The sequence below is a fragment of the Pterocles gutturalis genome, unplaced genomic scaffold (genome assembly GCF_000699245.1).
Source record: "Pterocles gutturalis isolate BGI_N339 unplaced genomic scaffold, ASM69924v1 scaffold34203, whole genome shotgun sequence".
In the NCBI taxonomy this organism is placed as follows: Eukaryota; Metazoa; Chordata; class Aves; order Pterocliformes; family Pteroclidae; genus Pterocles; species Pterocles gutturalis.
Window position 1 is genome coordinate 46,880 of NW_010119773.1, and position 17,775 is coordinate 64,654.

At 43.7% G+C, this 17,775-nt stretch overlaps 1 protein-coding gene across 1 annotated transcript; it reads right to left on the reverse strand.

Moving 5' to 3' along the window:
• Positions 1-1,018: 1,018 nt before the first annotated feature.
• On the reverse strand, positions 1,019-17,359 carry PANX1 (pannexin 1). Its single transcript, XM_010076667.1, has 5 exons — positions 17,317-17,359; positions 16,500-16,639; positions 4,762-4,985; positions 3,067-3,737; positions 1,019-1,104 (listed from the first exon to the last, which is right to left on the reverse strand). The coding sequence occupies exons 1-5, from the start codon at positions 17,357-17,359 to the stop codon at positions 1,019-1,021; spliced, it is 1,164 nt and encodes a 387-aa protein (XP_010074969.1).
• Positions 17,360-17,775: the final 416 nt, after the last annotated feature.

Genomic DNA, 17,775 nt, shown 5'->3' on the forward strand with positions numbered 1-17,775 from the left:
TTTCATCATACTTACATCTACCTCACTTTGGCTAGTGGGTGCCTGGCTCTGCGGAGGCACTCAGCTGCTAGTAATACAAATAAGACTGGTTTTCTCAAGTGGGTTTTGGAAGACAGCACAACTAAACAAATTCCACACATGCAAACATTACAAAACAACTTCTGCAAACCGTTACAAAAATGGAACCAACTTCACTGATCTTCAGCCCAAACTCCAAGGTGGATTTGTTAGCCACTAAGACCAAAATAACCGAGAAATAGAAATTAAATGAACATTTAGCTTACATTTTGTAAAAAAAGGTGTTAAGACATTATTCATTTATTAATACATAGAAAATTCAAAATCTTTAACATTTACAGTACCCCCTTATACTAAGCCTGTTTGTAGTTTCTCTTCCATCAGTGCCAAGTAAATCAACCCCAGACATCACTGTTGAGATGGCTAACCAAGACATCTCAGGCTGAACAGAGCAAACTCTATTTTTCCTGTGAAGACACAGCCAATATCAGTGACCAGCCACCACCTGGTGCAGATTAACCAGACTCATTAAAAAACAACAAAAATACTCTTCCAGGGCAGAGAGCCCCCAAAATGCCCCAGAACGGAGATGGCTGCTTCCAGCAGATCAACATCTCAGCATGCGACGTGGCCATCTCTGTTACCTATAGGGTTACGTTTCTCACAGCATAGTGCTAGCTCTTTCCTGCTGCCAGCTTTGATTGCATTCAATGCATGCCACTCGCTACTCATGATAGAAATCTTTTGTTCTTTTTGTTCCTTGTGTGTTTGTTTTCATTTTTTTTTAAATAAATAATGAAAGTCTACAACATGCTTTGTCAAGTACATGATTGCTGGTTATTATGCCACAAGTAGTCTGTAAACCAGTTTGGCCTCTGAGGAATCGTCAGGCCATTGAGACGGTTGCGTTCAAAGAGTAGCACCCTGTGCTGAGCGTAGCAAAGGCAGAGGACAAGCCGTCCTGAAGCACGAGGCTCCTGCCTGCTGCGGCGGGGAGGCATCAGCACGAAGAATCGATAAGTCTTTGGCGAAGTTTTTTATCTTCTCTTGGACTCACACTGCCGCTTGCATCATGGTCTGTCAAAACTAAAGAGAAAGAAAGCCTTTAGAAGTGAAAGGGCCATGAAACCACTCCACATGTTCTCATCTACAGAGGAACCGCTACCAGGACAGTGCTGCCAGGCTGGCTGGCTGTGCCATGCCGAGCATCCTCCAGCTGCCCCCGTGCAGCCTGGATGCAGCACCCAGCAGCCAGATGCCCTTACGGTCTGGAGCGAGCAGCTACCACTGGTTTAACATGGTTATTAATTAAAACATGCTGATGCCACTAGTGACGAAGAAAATATGATGAGCCAGAGGTGAAGCTTTGCTGACAGGTGGTGAAGCCTGCAGCTGCACACAGGCAAAAGGAGAGGGCTGCGCCAGGCAGAGCTGGTCATGAAATGGCAGCTTGTTCTTGCAATGCATTTTAACAGAGCTTCAAGCATGAGTTTGTTCTGCTCTGGGGGAAAACAAGTCTTGGAAGTGTTTTTGTGAGATGAAAGCAGTCTTAAAAGGTCTGCAGATAAAAATGAGTCAGATTTTCTATTAGCTTTTGCAGCTCCTTGAGCAGAGACCTCCACCTTGGGCTCTTAAATTCTTCTACCAAAACCCACCTGTAATTTCAAAAAGGGACACATTCAAGAGGAAAACTGTTTTGTCAGAATTAATCCAAACTGCTGTACTAGAGCTGGCTGCCAGAAGTGCTTCTTCTAGTTTGAAAACAATTCTGCCTGTATATTCTGAATTCCCCTGTTCTCTAATTTGACTTCTCCTCCAGACCTCAGCCTACCAGAACTGCTTGACCAAAGCACAGAGGAACAGTTACCCTCTGGATGCTGCTGCTTCTTTTTTATTAAGCACAGGGCATAGCTTTCTCAAGAGAAAGTACATTTCATTTTTTTGTGCCTTTAAAACAGTTCTTTAACTTGCCCCCAGCATTGTGCTCCACTACGCAGGTCAGCTGCTAAACCTTTTAAAGCATCTTCACTTCCACGAGTGAAGGACTTTGTGAAGAGGCAGCCCACAGAGTCTCAACTCCCTCATTCAGGGGATGTAGGCATTGGTGTCCTGCTGCTTCTGCGAGTATGGCTATGACAGCAGCCACACTCACATCAAATGGGAAGAAAGCTCTTCTGTCCCTTTTTGCCTCTCCCTGGATATCTGGCTTCTTCTCTCTAATTCTGCACTTGAGGAGGGAATCGGAATCACATTTCAGATACGTCACATTTTTTAGCACAGAATCTACGACTGCATCTCATATAAGAGCAATTGCTCAGAGCTGAGCACATCTGGGAACTGGTGGGAATATTCAGAGAACAGCTGCACCAAGCCAGATTGACTTAGGCCATTTTGGCAAAAATCACTTTACAGACAATATTCCTTTCTCTCTGTGTAAGAAGGAACAGGAACATGCTCACTGGCCCCAGCCCCACTTCCCTTCCTTTGTCATTTTCTGTTCCTCTACCAGTGGCATTTCTGAGCATCAGACTTATTTTTGCATTCATCTAAGACTTCTGCCAAAGCCTGAATGAAAAAGCAGAAGCAGCAGTTACTACTCTTTGAGCTAATCGCTGAAAAACAAATGTCCTCAAACTGCCAGCTTTCTCGCTGGAGCTCCTTCCAGCCCAACCTACTGCAGGCCAATCTATTGTTCCTTTACTGTGCAGGAGGTCTTAAGGAGTTCAGCTTCAGACCTCAGTGTTCACCCTATGCCACTGACTTGCAACACTACAATCTTCTGGCACATACATGAAGTTACAGCAGTAATCCTGCAGACAACACAGCAAGGTCTAAGCAGGTCCGTTTTCTTGTAGAATATATTAAAATATTTTTGGTAGGAATACACATCTAGGTGAAACCTGCTTTCTTTTGCATTAATGAATTTTTGGCTTAATGGGTTCCTTATCTCTCTATACCAGCAGGTTTGGATGTGGTGTTTTTGTGGTGTTTCTTTCTTTGTTGTTTTTTTTTTTCTTTTCTTTTTAAAGAAAGAGAAAGTCACCTTACCTTGTAGCTCTGTTGCATTTTTTTCCAGCTCTTCTGTAGCTGTGCCTTCAGGCTTCTCCAACATAGCTGTCCCTGGCTTCCCATCTACGGTATCTGTCTTAATAGTACCGAGGTTCACCAAAAGTTGCATGACATCAAACTTCTCAGAAACTGCAATGTTCTCCAGCACTTTGAGGCATTTAAATGATTTAAGTTCACTCACATTTTCCTCAAGAAAGAGGAGGTAAAGGCTTAAGTCATCAAAACTCTTTGACTTGAGTTTCAGAACGTCAAAAGTTGGCAGGATTTCATACACTTTGAGAATACCCGAATTCCACCTCCACGGAACAAACATTGCATACACCACCAGCGGCATCACTAGAAGGTAGACTATCAGGTTAATATAGCTGAGTACCTTGAAGACACCAACAGCAATAAGCTTGCACTGAACCACTTCTGGAACAGTTGTGTCATTCTTTAAGATCCCAGTTTTGATAGTGCAAAGAAACTCATCACTCAAAGAGGAGAGGCTAATGTAGTAGCCCAGGTAGAGGCAGGCAATTAAAATAATTACTAGAGTGAGTAAACGGCAGATAATGTATTTAATTATTAAGCATTTGGAATTCTTCTTTGTCTTCAGGTACTGCTCCACAATGGGGTATTTAAAGTGGCTTTCAGATATTTCCCACAAACTGAAAGAGAGAGGAAAAAAACCAAATTACATAGATCAGATGCTGGAGCATTCACCTACCTAAGATTTCAAAGAAACCTAGTACTCTAAAAAAACACAACATTGGATTCTCTCTTATTGGGGTAAAGCAAGGGTAGTTTTACTGAAGTCAGTAAAAAAAAAAAAAATCACAGAATAGCAGATAAATGAAGAATATTGACACTCTAATACAGAAAAGCCACCTAAGAGACAAAAGAGCTCAAGCATTGGAAAAACTGGAAAAAAAAAGTATTACCCTTGCAGCAAAAAAAGTTTTTTTTGTTCTATTACAATACAAAACAGGTATAGTGAGCAAATCCACGACGAAAAAAGCAGACTTCCCAAGCACTTGTTTGGTAATAGCACACTGGAAGGCTTTTTACTTGTCAAGACCTAACTCCACATTTTAAAGAACAGACTTAAGTCCCCATTGCATTGCTTGTAGCCCCACAAACACAGAGAAACAGGTACCCTGAGCTAGGATGAAGCAGAAACTGGACCAGGTTAGAACAGTGCACTAATCTGATCAGAGACAGGTTTTGTGCTTTTGTTGGTTTTGGTGTTTGGGGGGTTTGGGATTTTTTTTTTTTTCTCTAAACAGACGCTTTGCAGTTCTAGATCTGAAAGGACAGGAATGACAAGTAACAAACTTTGCTCACAGCATGCAAGCGACTGTCAAGAACATTGAGAATTGAAGACTGCAGCCATCCCTGTTTTCTTGTGCTGTGGTGGGTAAAACTAATTAACACCTACTACAACTAAAGAAATCAGGACATCTCAGGCAATAAGAGCACATCAAATGTTTTATTCGAAAAAATAAAATTTCAAGTTCCAGCTCCAAGTGCTCACAGGAATGATTTCAGATGTCTTCATTTTTTTAACCAAACTTAAAAACGTGTGAGGTCACCACGCAAACCTTTCCAAAACATTTCTAAGAAGAGTGAAGGTGTTACATCTGTTAAGAGCTTAAGGAAAAGAGCAAAGAAAGGCAAGCCCCAGCATCTTACCTCTGTGTCAAGTTTTCATTAACAGCTGGAACCAAGTCAGTAGGGTCCCTGGGGTCTCCTCCGCGGATGCTATTAGCAGCTTTGATTGCCCTGTTATAGGCTTTGTCAAGTTCTTCCATAATAAACTTCAGGTCGGAAGAAAGGTGAGGTGCTGCAGTGAAGCGCCAGAACAAACATGGTAGGTACAGCAGGATGGCGACGAGCAGCAGGATGTAGGGGAAAAACTGAAGGGAGGAAAAAAATCAGATTAGGCTCCACCTGTATATAAAACAAGCCAGTCAGTCACCATCATTCCTTTTAAGTCTATTAAATTCCACATAAGCCTATTACATTCCCTATAATTTTACTTAAATGCTTTTACAAAACCCCACTTCTGTGGTTATCAGAGACATGCAGGGAAGGAAAATCTCTTTTCAGACAGCTCCAGTAACCTTGGTACTGCTTAAAGCTTTGCCAAAAAAAAAAAAAAAAAAAAAGAAAAAAAAGCAGGATAAAGTTACCACAATCCTGATAACATTTACAGTGTGCATTCAGAACTGCACTGCTGGAGTTGAAATTGAGAGAGGCAACATTAACCTGGGGAACAAGCAACAGCAAAGGCAACCGCAGCAGCTATCAGAGGGGCTGACTGGAAGAAGAGGATAATGTCACATAACTCTCCTTCCCAAATGTGTCACCACTGCTCATAGCACCTAAAATGCTCCAAACACTGGCAACACCGGCAAAATCTCTCCTGCTCTCCATTAGCTGCCAGGATGTTCATGAACAGACCATTTCTAGTGCTGCATCTGCCTTCAGACACACACGTCTGCCCAGAGTGCATGACATACAGAGTCTGTAAAGGATGTAAGAGTGGCTGTAATATTTAAGGGTATTTAAATATTTTTATGTAACTCCTAAATAGAAACCAACACACAACATCAGAATGGTCTGGTGTTAATGCAGTGCTGAGAAGTCAGCCCTTACATGGTCCCCACTGCTTACGGAAAGGGCTGAAGCAGGTATAAAATACAAGAGGTTGAAGTCTTTCCGTCTTCTGGTCATCAACAAGCAGGACTTTTTCACCACAAGACCTAATCTCTAATTCCTTCCAGCTGCCGGAAAGCAGGTATTTTCTATCTACTGTGAAATTATATTCAAGGTGTATATTCACACATAACTTTACATCTACAGAGATGTGAGGTAAGATCTCATTAGACACGCAGTTAGTTAACAAAATGTACTGCATAATTTGGCTAACCTCTATTTCATTACACACAATTTTTGACAGTAAGCACACTTAACTCAGCATCAGTTCTTAAGGAATTTTAAATTAGTTGTGGCAAACGAATTTGAAAAGATTTAAGGCATCTTAAATGTTACAGCCACGCACACCTGCACATTAATTGAAAAAGCCAATGTAGAATTTTAGAGGAAACGTGGGCTGAAATCACTAGCCAGTGCAAGTGGAACAGCTCTACCTGCATCAGTGGATCTGCAGGTATTTAATAAGATGAGAATCTGGACCTCGTATTAACATGTTAACTTGTGTTTTCATTAATCAAGAGATATTAAGGTTTTGCATGCACAAAATAAATAATTTGATGGTCTTGAACATTTTAACCAGGAAAGCTGCTTCTAAGATCACCTACCACTAAAGCAAAATCCTAGGTTATTATTAATACTAGAAATGTATATGCACACAAATAAAAACTGACTTCTTAAAGGAACTTCACCAGCAACTGGAGACCACAATAGGAACCACCATTGCGGATGTGCACATTCTCTAGTTAGCAGTCACATCAGAAATTTGTGACCCACAGAATCACAGAATGTTAGAGATTGGAAGGGACCTCGAAAGATCATCTAGTCCAATCCCCCTGCCGGAGCAGGACACCTAGATCAGATCACACAGGAATGCATCCAGGCGGGCTTTGAATGTCTCCAGAGAAGGAGACTCCACAACCTCTCTGGGCAGCCTGTTCCAGTGCTCTGTCACCCTCACTGTGAAGAAGTTTTTTTCTCATATTCAAGTGGAACCTCCTATGTTCCAGCTTGAACCCATTGCCCCTTGTCCTATCACTGGATGTCACAGAGAAGAGCCTGGCTCCATCCTCCTGACACTCACCCTTTACATATTTATAAACACTGATTAGGTCACCCCTCAGTCTCCTCTTTTCCAGACTAAAGAGACCCAGCTCCCTCAGCCTTTCCTCATAAGGGAGATGCTCCATTCCCTTCATCATCTTTGTGGCTCTGCGCTGGACTCTCTCCAGCAGTTCCCTGTCCCTCTTGAACTGAGGGGCCCAGAACTGGACACAATATTCCAGATGCGGTCTCACCAGGGCAGAGTAGAGGGGGAGGAGAACCTCTCTCGACCTACTGACCACCCCGCTTCTGATACACCCCAGGATGCCATTGGCCTTCTTGGCCATGAGGGCACAGTGCTGGCTAATGGTCATCCTGCTGTCCACCAGTAAGACAAAGCCACAAAAAGAACTAAATAGCCACAGGAAACTGACAATGCTGTATTTTAAAGGTCAGCCTTCTCTTGCAGCCCTTCTTATAAATTCATACTTTAACTGTTTCTGCTCAGTAGCAACGTTGCCAAAATTGCTCTTGAGTCTGTAGGTAAGCCCTCGAGAAATAAAAAACTTCAAGAAATATTCACCTTTAAAACCAAAACAGAAATCCTGCAGGGATGAGCTAATCCAGTAACAAGTTTCAGAAACCTAGTTAACAAAGCAGCGTTAACTGTAATTATACCGTACGTCCCACTAGAGGAGCTCACCCTCACCAGCAAGGAACAAGCATCAACCCTGTACTGCTGTATCATGGCTGTGTCCTGTCCTCTGTCTACTGCAGGGAACGGACCTCACAGGCCAGAGGGATCCATGAGATCCCTTCTGATCTCCTGGAATTGCCAGGGACTGTTAATCTGCTGAGTACTCCCACTGAATCCATACTATCTTCTGCACCACTAAACCATGCTCCCCAAACTGATTGTCTATAGTCACCATCAGGAGTTTCCTCCCTCCAGAACTCCAAGCAGCCAAGTCAGCCCTTGGAGGTGGGTGCTGCTCTTATTTTTGGACTGCTAACTGCTTTCAACCAAACTGAGCAAGCTCATTCTCTCAAAATCATGTCCTTACTGACTGTCGCCTCTCAGCTCTACTTGCTGCACCCTTGACATGATCCTTCCTCTAACCCCAGCAGCCTGTAGAAACTGTGTGGAGCTCTGCCCTCACTATCTCCTCTCTTCCCTCTTTGTGCACAGCAGATAACCTCAGACATCTGCTCTTCTCCAGGTCTGTGCTTTGCTTTCCAATTGAGATGTAAAGCTCTGGCGTGTCCAATGTGCTTTTGTAGACATCTCATCAACTCAAACCCAACAAGTCAAGAATCTGCCCTTCATATTTATCACGGTGCACAACACCACCAGGTCTCACATGTCAAAAGTTCTGGATGCTTTGGCCTGCCCAGAGCTTTATGGTTTCATGGCCAGGCTCTTCCAGTCCTCTGAATTCTCCATTATCTAGAAATAGAAGAAGAAATGATCTATCTATGAACATATCTTAAACCTACCTAAGCTCCTCTAAGCTGCTGCAACACCTTTTCCCTAGGTCTTAACAAATGCCAGCTTGCATAAGATGCTGCAAAGCCTGTTTGACTTCACTTCCTTCTGTGTCATACACCTCTGAGCACCCTTCCACTGGTGCCAGGCGGGGAAAGAATCAACAAAGAAACTTCTCATTTAGTAATGAGCGGCCCAAGCTTCCTACATTGGTTTATACCACTTGGCTTTACTACTCAGTCATTTGAAACTTTACAGGCATCAGAGGATTTACAAATTTCCTTTCTGACCCTCAAAACTGGAAATGTCACTGGCAGTTTCTGAGTAATCTTTGAGATCTCTTTACCCTGAGGCCTACAAGACATGTGGCAAGAGGCAACACAGTTGAGACACAGAAGACAGAACCCAAAACCTCTGTTGTCCCGGTCCCCATCTCTTCCTTTATGCCCAGAAAAAGACTCTGTGGGCACATTCTGCACTTGTGCAGCACATTGGTATCATCCCTGTTGCTCTGCTCCAGACCTCCTCCAATCCCACCCATCTCCCCTGTCTCACTACAGACTGTTGGCTTACGAAGACCAGCCTCTGCCACCTTCCCTTGTACCTCCTCTGCTCCCCGACTCCTTCACCACTGCCTCTTCACCTAGAAGCATCGCACCACTGGGGCAAAGGCACATTTGCTACGTGTTTACTGGGCTTCCCATTGCCAGCTCTCATCACTCCCAAAGCCATGGCTTATGGCAGCATGAGAAAACACGATGCAGCTCTTTTCTGAATGGTGTCAGAACCAGAGCAGCAGCGTGACCATTAGTCCAGCTCTTTTTGTTTGGAAACAAAAGCCTGTATTTCTCAGCCCTTCCATAGCACTTGATGCACGACTCCATCCTTCTCGGATTCTGGCTTTTTTAAAAATGAAAGATACGCTTGTTCTATTTGTTAACAGCAGGCTTAGATAACTAGCAAATTGTTCTGAATCATTAAAATTTAAAGCCTTGAACCAACAAGCAGAAGTGAAAATGCAAAGTCATCTGGCACGAGTCCTAGGTTTCAGAGCAACAGATTTGTATTATCCAGCTCATCTGACCACATTTTACAGTCACACGTAATAGCTTCCCATTTTAAGAACAGGACTCCATGGCATTCATCCATGGATGAGCATGTGCCATATGCCTTATGCCTTTCTTCTGTATCTTTTATGTATTTACTTCCAAGACACCGAATACACAAGGAGGAAATACTACTTCAATCTTGGATAGCTAGTGGTATTTACATTAAACGGGAAGTGTCACTGACTTCAGGAACTATGTAGTCAAAGATATGCCAGAGAAAGATATTGCCCCAAGACTCAGCTTTTCCTTTGCTGTCTGGTTATCAAGTTCGTTTTCAATGGCAAGATCACAGTGTTGGATTTACGATGGTATGAGATTGCAGAACTGAAGAAAGGTCCTCTGAAAGCAGATTAGAACAGCTACGCAACAATAGATACAATATCCTATGGTGAAAAATACTCATTTCTGTACGTTAGTAGTTAAAGTGCATTGAGGGCTACAGACACCATCCTTCAACCTGGATGCCCTGAGCCTTCACTTCCACCCAGCTGCAAGGAGAGGTCAACAAGTTTGCCACCCAAAAACAGAACAGCAGAGCTTCAGCCAGGCTAGTCCAAGTTTCTGGAAGGTACTAGACATAGATACTGTACGATTAGTATTCAGCATGAAACAGACAAAACTAGCAGTGCACGCACCAGAGAGTGTTTTCTGCTAAGTATTGCCCTTACTCCTCCTGAAAGCCAAGAGCACCAGATACCTGAACTGGGTACATCTGACAACACCAGAAACCACCAAAGCCCACGTTAACCAGTGCTGATGAGGCACTGAAATCCAGCCTTATCTCAGCAGAAATCTGTGCAGAGAAGGATTCCTTCCTCCAGGCTAAAGATGTGTATGTTCCACATCACTGCTCTGCAACAGGTAACTGAAACGGGAACTGCAGAATTAGGGTTGTTCTGTATGTCATGGCTGTACTCCGAGAGTAACATATTCCACAGGGCAGTCAAAGACGAAAAAAGGACCAGATGTGACACCGGCTCTTCGGCAGCCTGTGGCAAAATGCCCCACCAAGCCCTGCAGCACAGAAAGCACGATCTTTCTTGACAGCAAGAGGTTAGGAAACAGGATGTTCAGGAGTGTTATGATGCAGAGTCCTGATCCCCCATCTCAGCACAACACAGCATTTTCAGTCTTGTGTTCTCCACTTGCAAAAGCAGGACATCACATCACTGACCATAAACAGATTGAGCAATTTTAAATCAATATTAGCGATTGTGAAGAAGAAAAATAACCTACATGCATGCAGCATGAACTCTAGAAATCTTGTATCTATTTAACTCTTCTGAAGTCATGACCATTTATTCCATCCCTGGAGGTGTTCAAGGCCAGGCTTCATGGGGCTTTGAGCAACCTGGTCTAGTGGAGGGTGTCCTTGCCCATGGCAGGGGGTTGGAACTTGATGATCTCTAAGGTCCTTTCCAACCCAAACCGTTCTATGATTCTATGATTCAGCTGCCTGCATTTGCTCCTCTCATGGAGACTATCTACATAATTTTCTAAAACAACTCCATTTTACCAGAATTTGTAAACATCTACATTCAGATAAATATTCAGAATGACATGAACCATCTTCACCAGATTTCAGTTCCCAATGCACGTGCATAGCCTTTCACTATGTGCATACAGTGCTAGGACTACAAACATTAAACTGAATTCCTAATATTCTCATGACATGATTTTTTTTCACCCTTTATTGGGAGGCCAAGGAAATAAGCTTTGAAGACGTCAGTCCATTTAAGTTAATTTGTTAGAAATCAGCTAACTGTTCAAACAGAACGTATGCATGGGTATAAAAGAAAAAGTGTTTGAGTAATCTGTTTGCATAAGCACATATGACACTGGAATGACAAAACTGTCTTTTAATGATGCATTAACATCACACTCTCCTGAAGGTGAAAGGAAAAATCAGAGTGAAACACAGAATAATCTATTATATAACACTTCAACTGTGCTAAGATACAGTAAATACACAGCAAGTAAGTTAAAAGGGCTTTTTAAAAACTTCTTCACAAGCTCAAATGTGCTTTTATTATCTAAAGAAAATATAGCTGCCAAGGGTGGTGTGACCCAAAAGGCATTTTCAAGCACTTAATCTACAAAAAGCGTGCCAAGGTCTGGGTAAAGATGACTGGCAGAACATAAGAACCACTTTAGTGGCATTGAGAAAACAACAGTTTTCTGATTTTACTGCATATTCAGTCCTTATTTTCTCTGGGCAAGCACTATTAAAGTGACTGCAAGCATTCTGACTTCTACCTTACCTAACAGTGGTCAAACGGTAACTTTAAGTACAACAGCACAAAGCTCTTAAACTGCACAGGTCTGAATTACAGCCTTGAGAAAATTCACTGGCATACAGTGCTCTGCAAAGACGGAAGCACTGAAGTGTCTTCACTCACTTGAGATGAAAATATTTCTCATTCAAATATAAGATCATGGTGAAGTGTCTGCTTCTTCAGTTCCAAATCTCTGTTTGCCTGGGAAGAGCCTAAGCAAAGGCACCGGGCCCCAGCCAGGCTAATGGCAGCAATGACATGTTTCCAGAAGCAAAGGTATTAAGCTCCCTCTGGATATGGCCCTGTTCCTGTGTTGAGTCGATGGCAGATATTTCATTGGTGTTCAGGGCAGAAACATGAGCTATAAGTGACTCATCGTTCTGGCTGAGATACTATTCTGCCTCCAGACCTGAAAGTGAAACTCAAACCTTACATGACCTTTTTTACCCCACCTACTACTTCCTTTCTGCTTTGATACAGCTTAAAAACTGTATTTCTCCAGTTTCAATTAGTAAGACTAATGTGACCAAAGTAGCTCTAACATCCACTCTCAAAGAACGGTTTATAAATGCATCTGCGTTCAGGCTTCCTTGCTCTGACAGCCTTTAATCCCTCTGGGTGGGGCTTCATAGTCTAAAGATGAAGAGTCCTCAGTCAACTAAGAAGTTGTACAAACAGTAAGTAATGAGAACCAGATAACCATCGTGACTACAATCATACCAATAACATAATTAAGAACCTCAAGGGGCTTTTTGGTGTATTTACAGACAAGCAACTAAAGGAACACCACACAGGTCCATGGTAAATCTTACTTCTGTTACAAAAAGTATTTTCAACATGATAAGTTTCACTTCACACGTACAAAGAATTCAGCCCCACTCTTTGCATTCAATGCTTTGAGCAGGTCCTGCAGCACTTGCCCTGCCCTTTTACAGACATCTGAGCCAGACAACTGACCTCTCCTGGCTGTGCCATGTGTGAAGACCTCTTCTTTCTGCTGTCAGTTGGATGAACCATTTGCCTGCATTGCACACTGGCACGAATCCCCTTCTTCTGAAGAACCATCTACTCCCTTTACCTCTGCTTATTATCTTCCTCCTTGATTCTCCCCAATTAATAATAGAGTAGAAAACAGAGTAATTTAAAAAATCCCTGGAAATCTCTTGATCATAGGCACCTCCATCCTAGAACTCCAGATTTCAGGGCTAGAGAGAGGTCATCACTCAGTGTCTTACTGCCCCCTCAGCTTGCTTGGTTGCCGTCACATCTGGTGGCTATCAAGGGCCAGTAAGATGATCTTCACTGTCCTCCTGCATGTGTTTGTATACATTTCTCTGTGCACTATGGATTAAAAAGGCTTCGCAGTGCAGTCTCCTGCTCCGCTAGACTGCAATGACTACCCACTCACAATGGCCAAAAGCTTGTTTCTACTCCAGTTAAGGACCAAGCTTAAGAGTTTTATCAAAATAAGTTGTCAAGTGGTGCACTCATCTCTAGAGGCAAAAAGGAAACTATCTGCACAGAGAGAGTAATACATGACTCTTTCATCTCACATCACCACTGTCCGTCTCTCTTTACCACTCATCTTCAGAAACCAATATCTGTGTTCTGACACTTCAGATACACACAAGAAACCTCTTGGGGCATGAAGCCTTAATGGTAAATCACAGAAGAAGAGACAGAGACAACAGAAGACTAAAGCCCAACCAGAGTAAGCTTCATCAGTGACAAACCTGAAGATGAGTCTTGTCAGAGGACTCAACCACATAATCGTTTTGTCAGGTTGTTCACTGATAAAGAGGAGGAACTCGGCGTTCCTCAGAATATAGGCCAGACATACCATAGTCTCTACTTTCCATTTATCTGCCTGCAGATAGTTTGTTTCTTCAATTATGCATTCGAGTACACGACTCATTTTACTTTCTGCTAAGGGTTACCCAAGTGTGAAGAGTTATTCCAGGATCACTGGAAATTGCAGAACTCCTGTTCTCCAAGGTGAGAGGCCTTGGGCATCCCCTGGGAGTGCACAGACCACTACAGAGTCAGGGAACCCAGAAAGCTGCAGTACATTCCTCCTCTCCACTCCAAAACAAGTTTCCAAAATGATAAATTCAAGTGTAGGGAGAGATCTCCCGGAGCAGAAAGGGCAGCAGGCAAAGGAGCCCAAGCCTTGGGGATTGCCCAGAATTGAAACACACATTTTACTGATAGAAAAACCAAAAATCCCAATGCAAACTTGTACTCTGAAATAGGAGGGAAGTGGGAAGGCTTCAGTTTTTCTGTAATGTAACCTGGTTTTGACAATCCTTCAGAGCAACCAGACGCCTAGAACAAAAGAGGGCAAGCTGCTGCAAGTTTGGTTCCTCATCAGAGAGTGACACAGTCCTACCTGTGCTCTATACCACGCTGAGCACTGTCCTAGCATACAAGCCATTGGCAGCACTTCTGACAGAGCACAGAGAGCGTGCTACAAGGAAATCCATGCATTTTAGTCAGGAATTGGGGGCTACAACCTCAGTCCCCCCAAACTAATATAATCCCTCCTTAAGTTTTTTTTATGGAGTCTTCCAGCATGCCAATATAGCAAGATGCTAAGTGAGTCAGAGTGTTAGAAAGAAACCGAGATGCTTTGTAAATAAAAGCATTGCTGCCTAGAAAGCAGGAAAAAAGCTTTAAGTGTTGTCTTAAGAAAAACAAGAAAAACTGGGCCTAACGATCCCTGCTGTCCCTCTGTGTGCATCCCTGCCCTTGCACTGTGGAGTCAAGTCTCTTCTCGCCTGAGCTTAGGAAGGCTCCCCTTTCTCATTAACATCACTGTTATCACAAAGGCTCTGCTCTGCCCATTTTTTAAATGGTTATCTAGCCAAAATCTGCAGAGCCATGAGCTTGTACACACCCCGGAGGGCAAGTCTGGGGAGACATCCCAAGCCCTGTTTTCCTGCAGACGCCCCATGGCCAGTCACCCAGCAGTGCTGCAGGCAGCTGCTGGCCTTGGATCCAAACAGCGAAACACCTTCAGTTACCACAGTGGGAACCAAAGGTCAGTGTTAATAGCTCTAACACTGCTCCTTCCCTGGAACCTTGTAAAGCATGAAAGTTGATGAACAACCAGTAGAAGGATATTAATTAATACTGGCCTCCAAACAGCATCTGCAGCAATCAGTGCATGGCTCAGAAGGGTAGGTGCAGTCATTTAGGATGTTAAGATAAGACACCCAGCCTCTGCTACAGCCTCTGACTCAGCTGTTCAGACACACTTCTTGCAGCCACTCTGGAGGGTATTTACAAGGAATCATCACATACCATTAAGCTATCATGGAGGAACTGTGGGAAGAAGAGCCCGGCACCAACTCCTGAGACAGCACCAGTCAGCAAATTAACATGGCTTGCATCATAAAAGTATGACTACTTCAGCTGTTAGTCACGGCTGGCAAACTAGGAGACTTACAGCTATCAGCAGGTGCCTATGGCATAAAATTCAACACAAAGAAATCAGGTAACAAGAACTCCCTCAGGAGAAAGGAGCAGTAACATATCCAGGTTTGCAGGCAGAGTTTCCACCCACACAAGTCTCCTGCATTGCGAGACGTCCCAGCAGCTTTGACTGGCCTCTGTAGAAGGTCTGGCTGAAGTGAAGCAGAGTGCTAACTGAGCAAGGAAGAGTTCAGGCTAGAAACCAACAAGTTTGGCTTTAATATTCACAAAACACAAGACCATTGTGTCGAGGTTATGAGTGGACATAACTGCAGACGGCAGTGGTAAATCTTTACAGCTAATGACTTGAGTCAGCAAACAAATCAGGGCCAGCCCTGGAAAGTCTTTCAGAGGAGATACCACCAGCTGACTGGATAATAAAACCTGAGGTACGGGATACACCAGCAAAACCCAGAAATACAGGTGCTGCAGGTCCCAGACCTGAGCTCCCTCTAACACCAGGTTCTCCCCTGCTCCCAGGTGCCAGGGGGGTTATTTGCTGGGGCAAGTAATAAAAGGGCTGGGGAAGGCAGCACACAACATCCCAAATTTGGAGAGCTCCAACAGCATCTCTTACTTCAACATCAGCACTGCCCAAGCAGGGCAACGCTGCTTCTCGAGTTGAGTCAGCTCCAAGCATCGCCATGGCATTTACTCAGAGTTTGTAACTCCTGCCAAAGCTTTAAGCCAGTTCAGGTATCTTAGTATCTACTCCGCTTTTTAGCCATAAAATAAGTCTCTTGCTGTGCTGTTGCTGCTTTACCTTGAGCAGTGAAAACAAGTTTGCAAGTGCCTGCGGAAGCTCAGAAGAGCACACCGAAGACCTGTTAGTACCAGTGATGAATTTAATCTCTCCCAAAAATTTTATCTCTCTCCATCTACCATCAGTGTAACTCTCCCCATCCACAACTGGCCAAGTGTAACACAATAAAAATATGAAATGTTTTTACTGTTTTGATTTCCTAAAATAGGCTTTTGATACAAGCATTAGGACAGCTGTTGTGTCTTGTATCCTGGTTTTAAAATAGTTCCTGGCTAAAGCCAGGTGAGGCACTCAGCTCCAGGGCAACACAGCACCATTAACATTATTCTTATGTCAGATAACTGGTGATATTTGTTATTGTAGCATGACCCTTTATTTAAAAGCAGAAAATACCTTCTCCAGTACTACCCTCTTTGGAAGTAGGGGAAAGAAAACATTCTCTCTAAAAATAGAGAGCCAAGTCAAAGCCAAGGACTATAGCAGAGCAGTGAGCAAGAAAAGTGAAGCAAAGGCAGGTTTCTATGTGGGGACAATTTTTCCAGGAGAAGGAGATCTGTACATACTTTATGTAGCCACAGGGGGATGTTTTCTAAGTTGCTCTGGGATGGTTGCTTCTGCTGCACAGCTGCCCAGCAGTAGGAGTCCACGTACGCAGCTTGACGCCAGGAGAAGGAGCTGGGTGCAAAACAGCTTATCTGAGCACCTAGGAAAACAAAGAAAAAGTTATCATGTTCTTGGAAGATTAAAAAAAAAAAAAAAGAAATAAAGCTTAGGAAGGAAAGCTTACACCCAGGATTTTGTGGTATACAAAGCTACTAGGTTAAGCGATCGAACAAAACACAGCAGCTCTGTCTGGAGGAGAGTCACTGAGCTCCCACAGCACCTAAAGCGTTAAACCCCACAGGGACTCTCTGATGTCTCCTAAAGGTTGAGACAGCATACTAGAGGCACTTGTCTTTTAGGCCTATTTTCATAAGGGTTTTGGGGAATATAACCTCCAAGACCTGTCTTTCTCGCTTGCCCTTGACTCAGGTTGGCCAAAGGGGAACCACCATAAGTGTGATCAGATAGGGCCGGTTTCCCGAGGACACAGCTACCATCACGTACCATCATGCTGCTGTGTTTCCCAAACACACAACCTACAGCTTACACGTTTATTGAAACGAGACCTCGAACACCATTCCCGCAGCCCAGCAGTCCTTGCAGTGATGCAAGGGCAAGTTTGGGCCAAGGTGCTGCCGCTTCTTCTGCCTCTGAGACTGCACATGAGTTTTGAGGGGTTCACATTATACATGTAAAACCAGGGATTTCCTCCTGTAACTTCTGGCAGAATAAGAGTGTCCCCCAGACACCTCCAAAGGGCACCAGATCCCTCCTCACCAGCATAGTGACATGCAGTGCCCAGGATCAGGTGTACCACCATCATCCCCACTCACTCCCATCACTTCTCCAGCTGCTCAGGAGCCTCCAGTTAACATCAAGGCACTAACTGACAGTAAGAGCAGCTTTTTAGCCAGCCTCGGCCTTAGGGTCAAATTCTGATCTGACCAGCTACAGGCACCACGTAATTCTTCCTGCAGCATATCTCCACGAGGAAGAATGGTTATTGGATTTGGAGTATCAGTGGCTCCCCAGATGCGAGATAGTAAAACAGGATGAGGGGGTTTGATTTTCTTTCTGAAGCTTCGATAGTGAGAGCAAAAAACCCACACATTTCCATCAGGCATTCATAAAAGTTGAACCAGGATAGTCATTCCACTGAGTGATTACACAAAGTGGAGATAACTTTTCCATGAACATCCCTCTTCCAAGAGCAACCCCCAACGCTTCCTCCAACAC

Coding starts and splice junctions, on each gene's coding strand:
- PANX1 (XM_010076667.1), bottom strand. CDS start 17,359: ATGGTGGTACACCTGATCCTGGGCACTGCATGTCACTATGCTG. Junction 4,986..16,499: donor TCCCCCTGTGGCTACATAAA/GTATGTACAGAT, acceptor TCCTCCCTTCAG/TTTTTCCCCTACATCCTGCT. Junction 3,738..4,761: donor AATGAAAACTTGACACAGAG/GTAAGATGCTGG, acceptor TCTCTCTTTCAG/TTTGTGGGAAATATCTGAAA.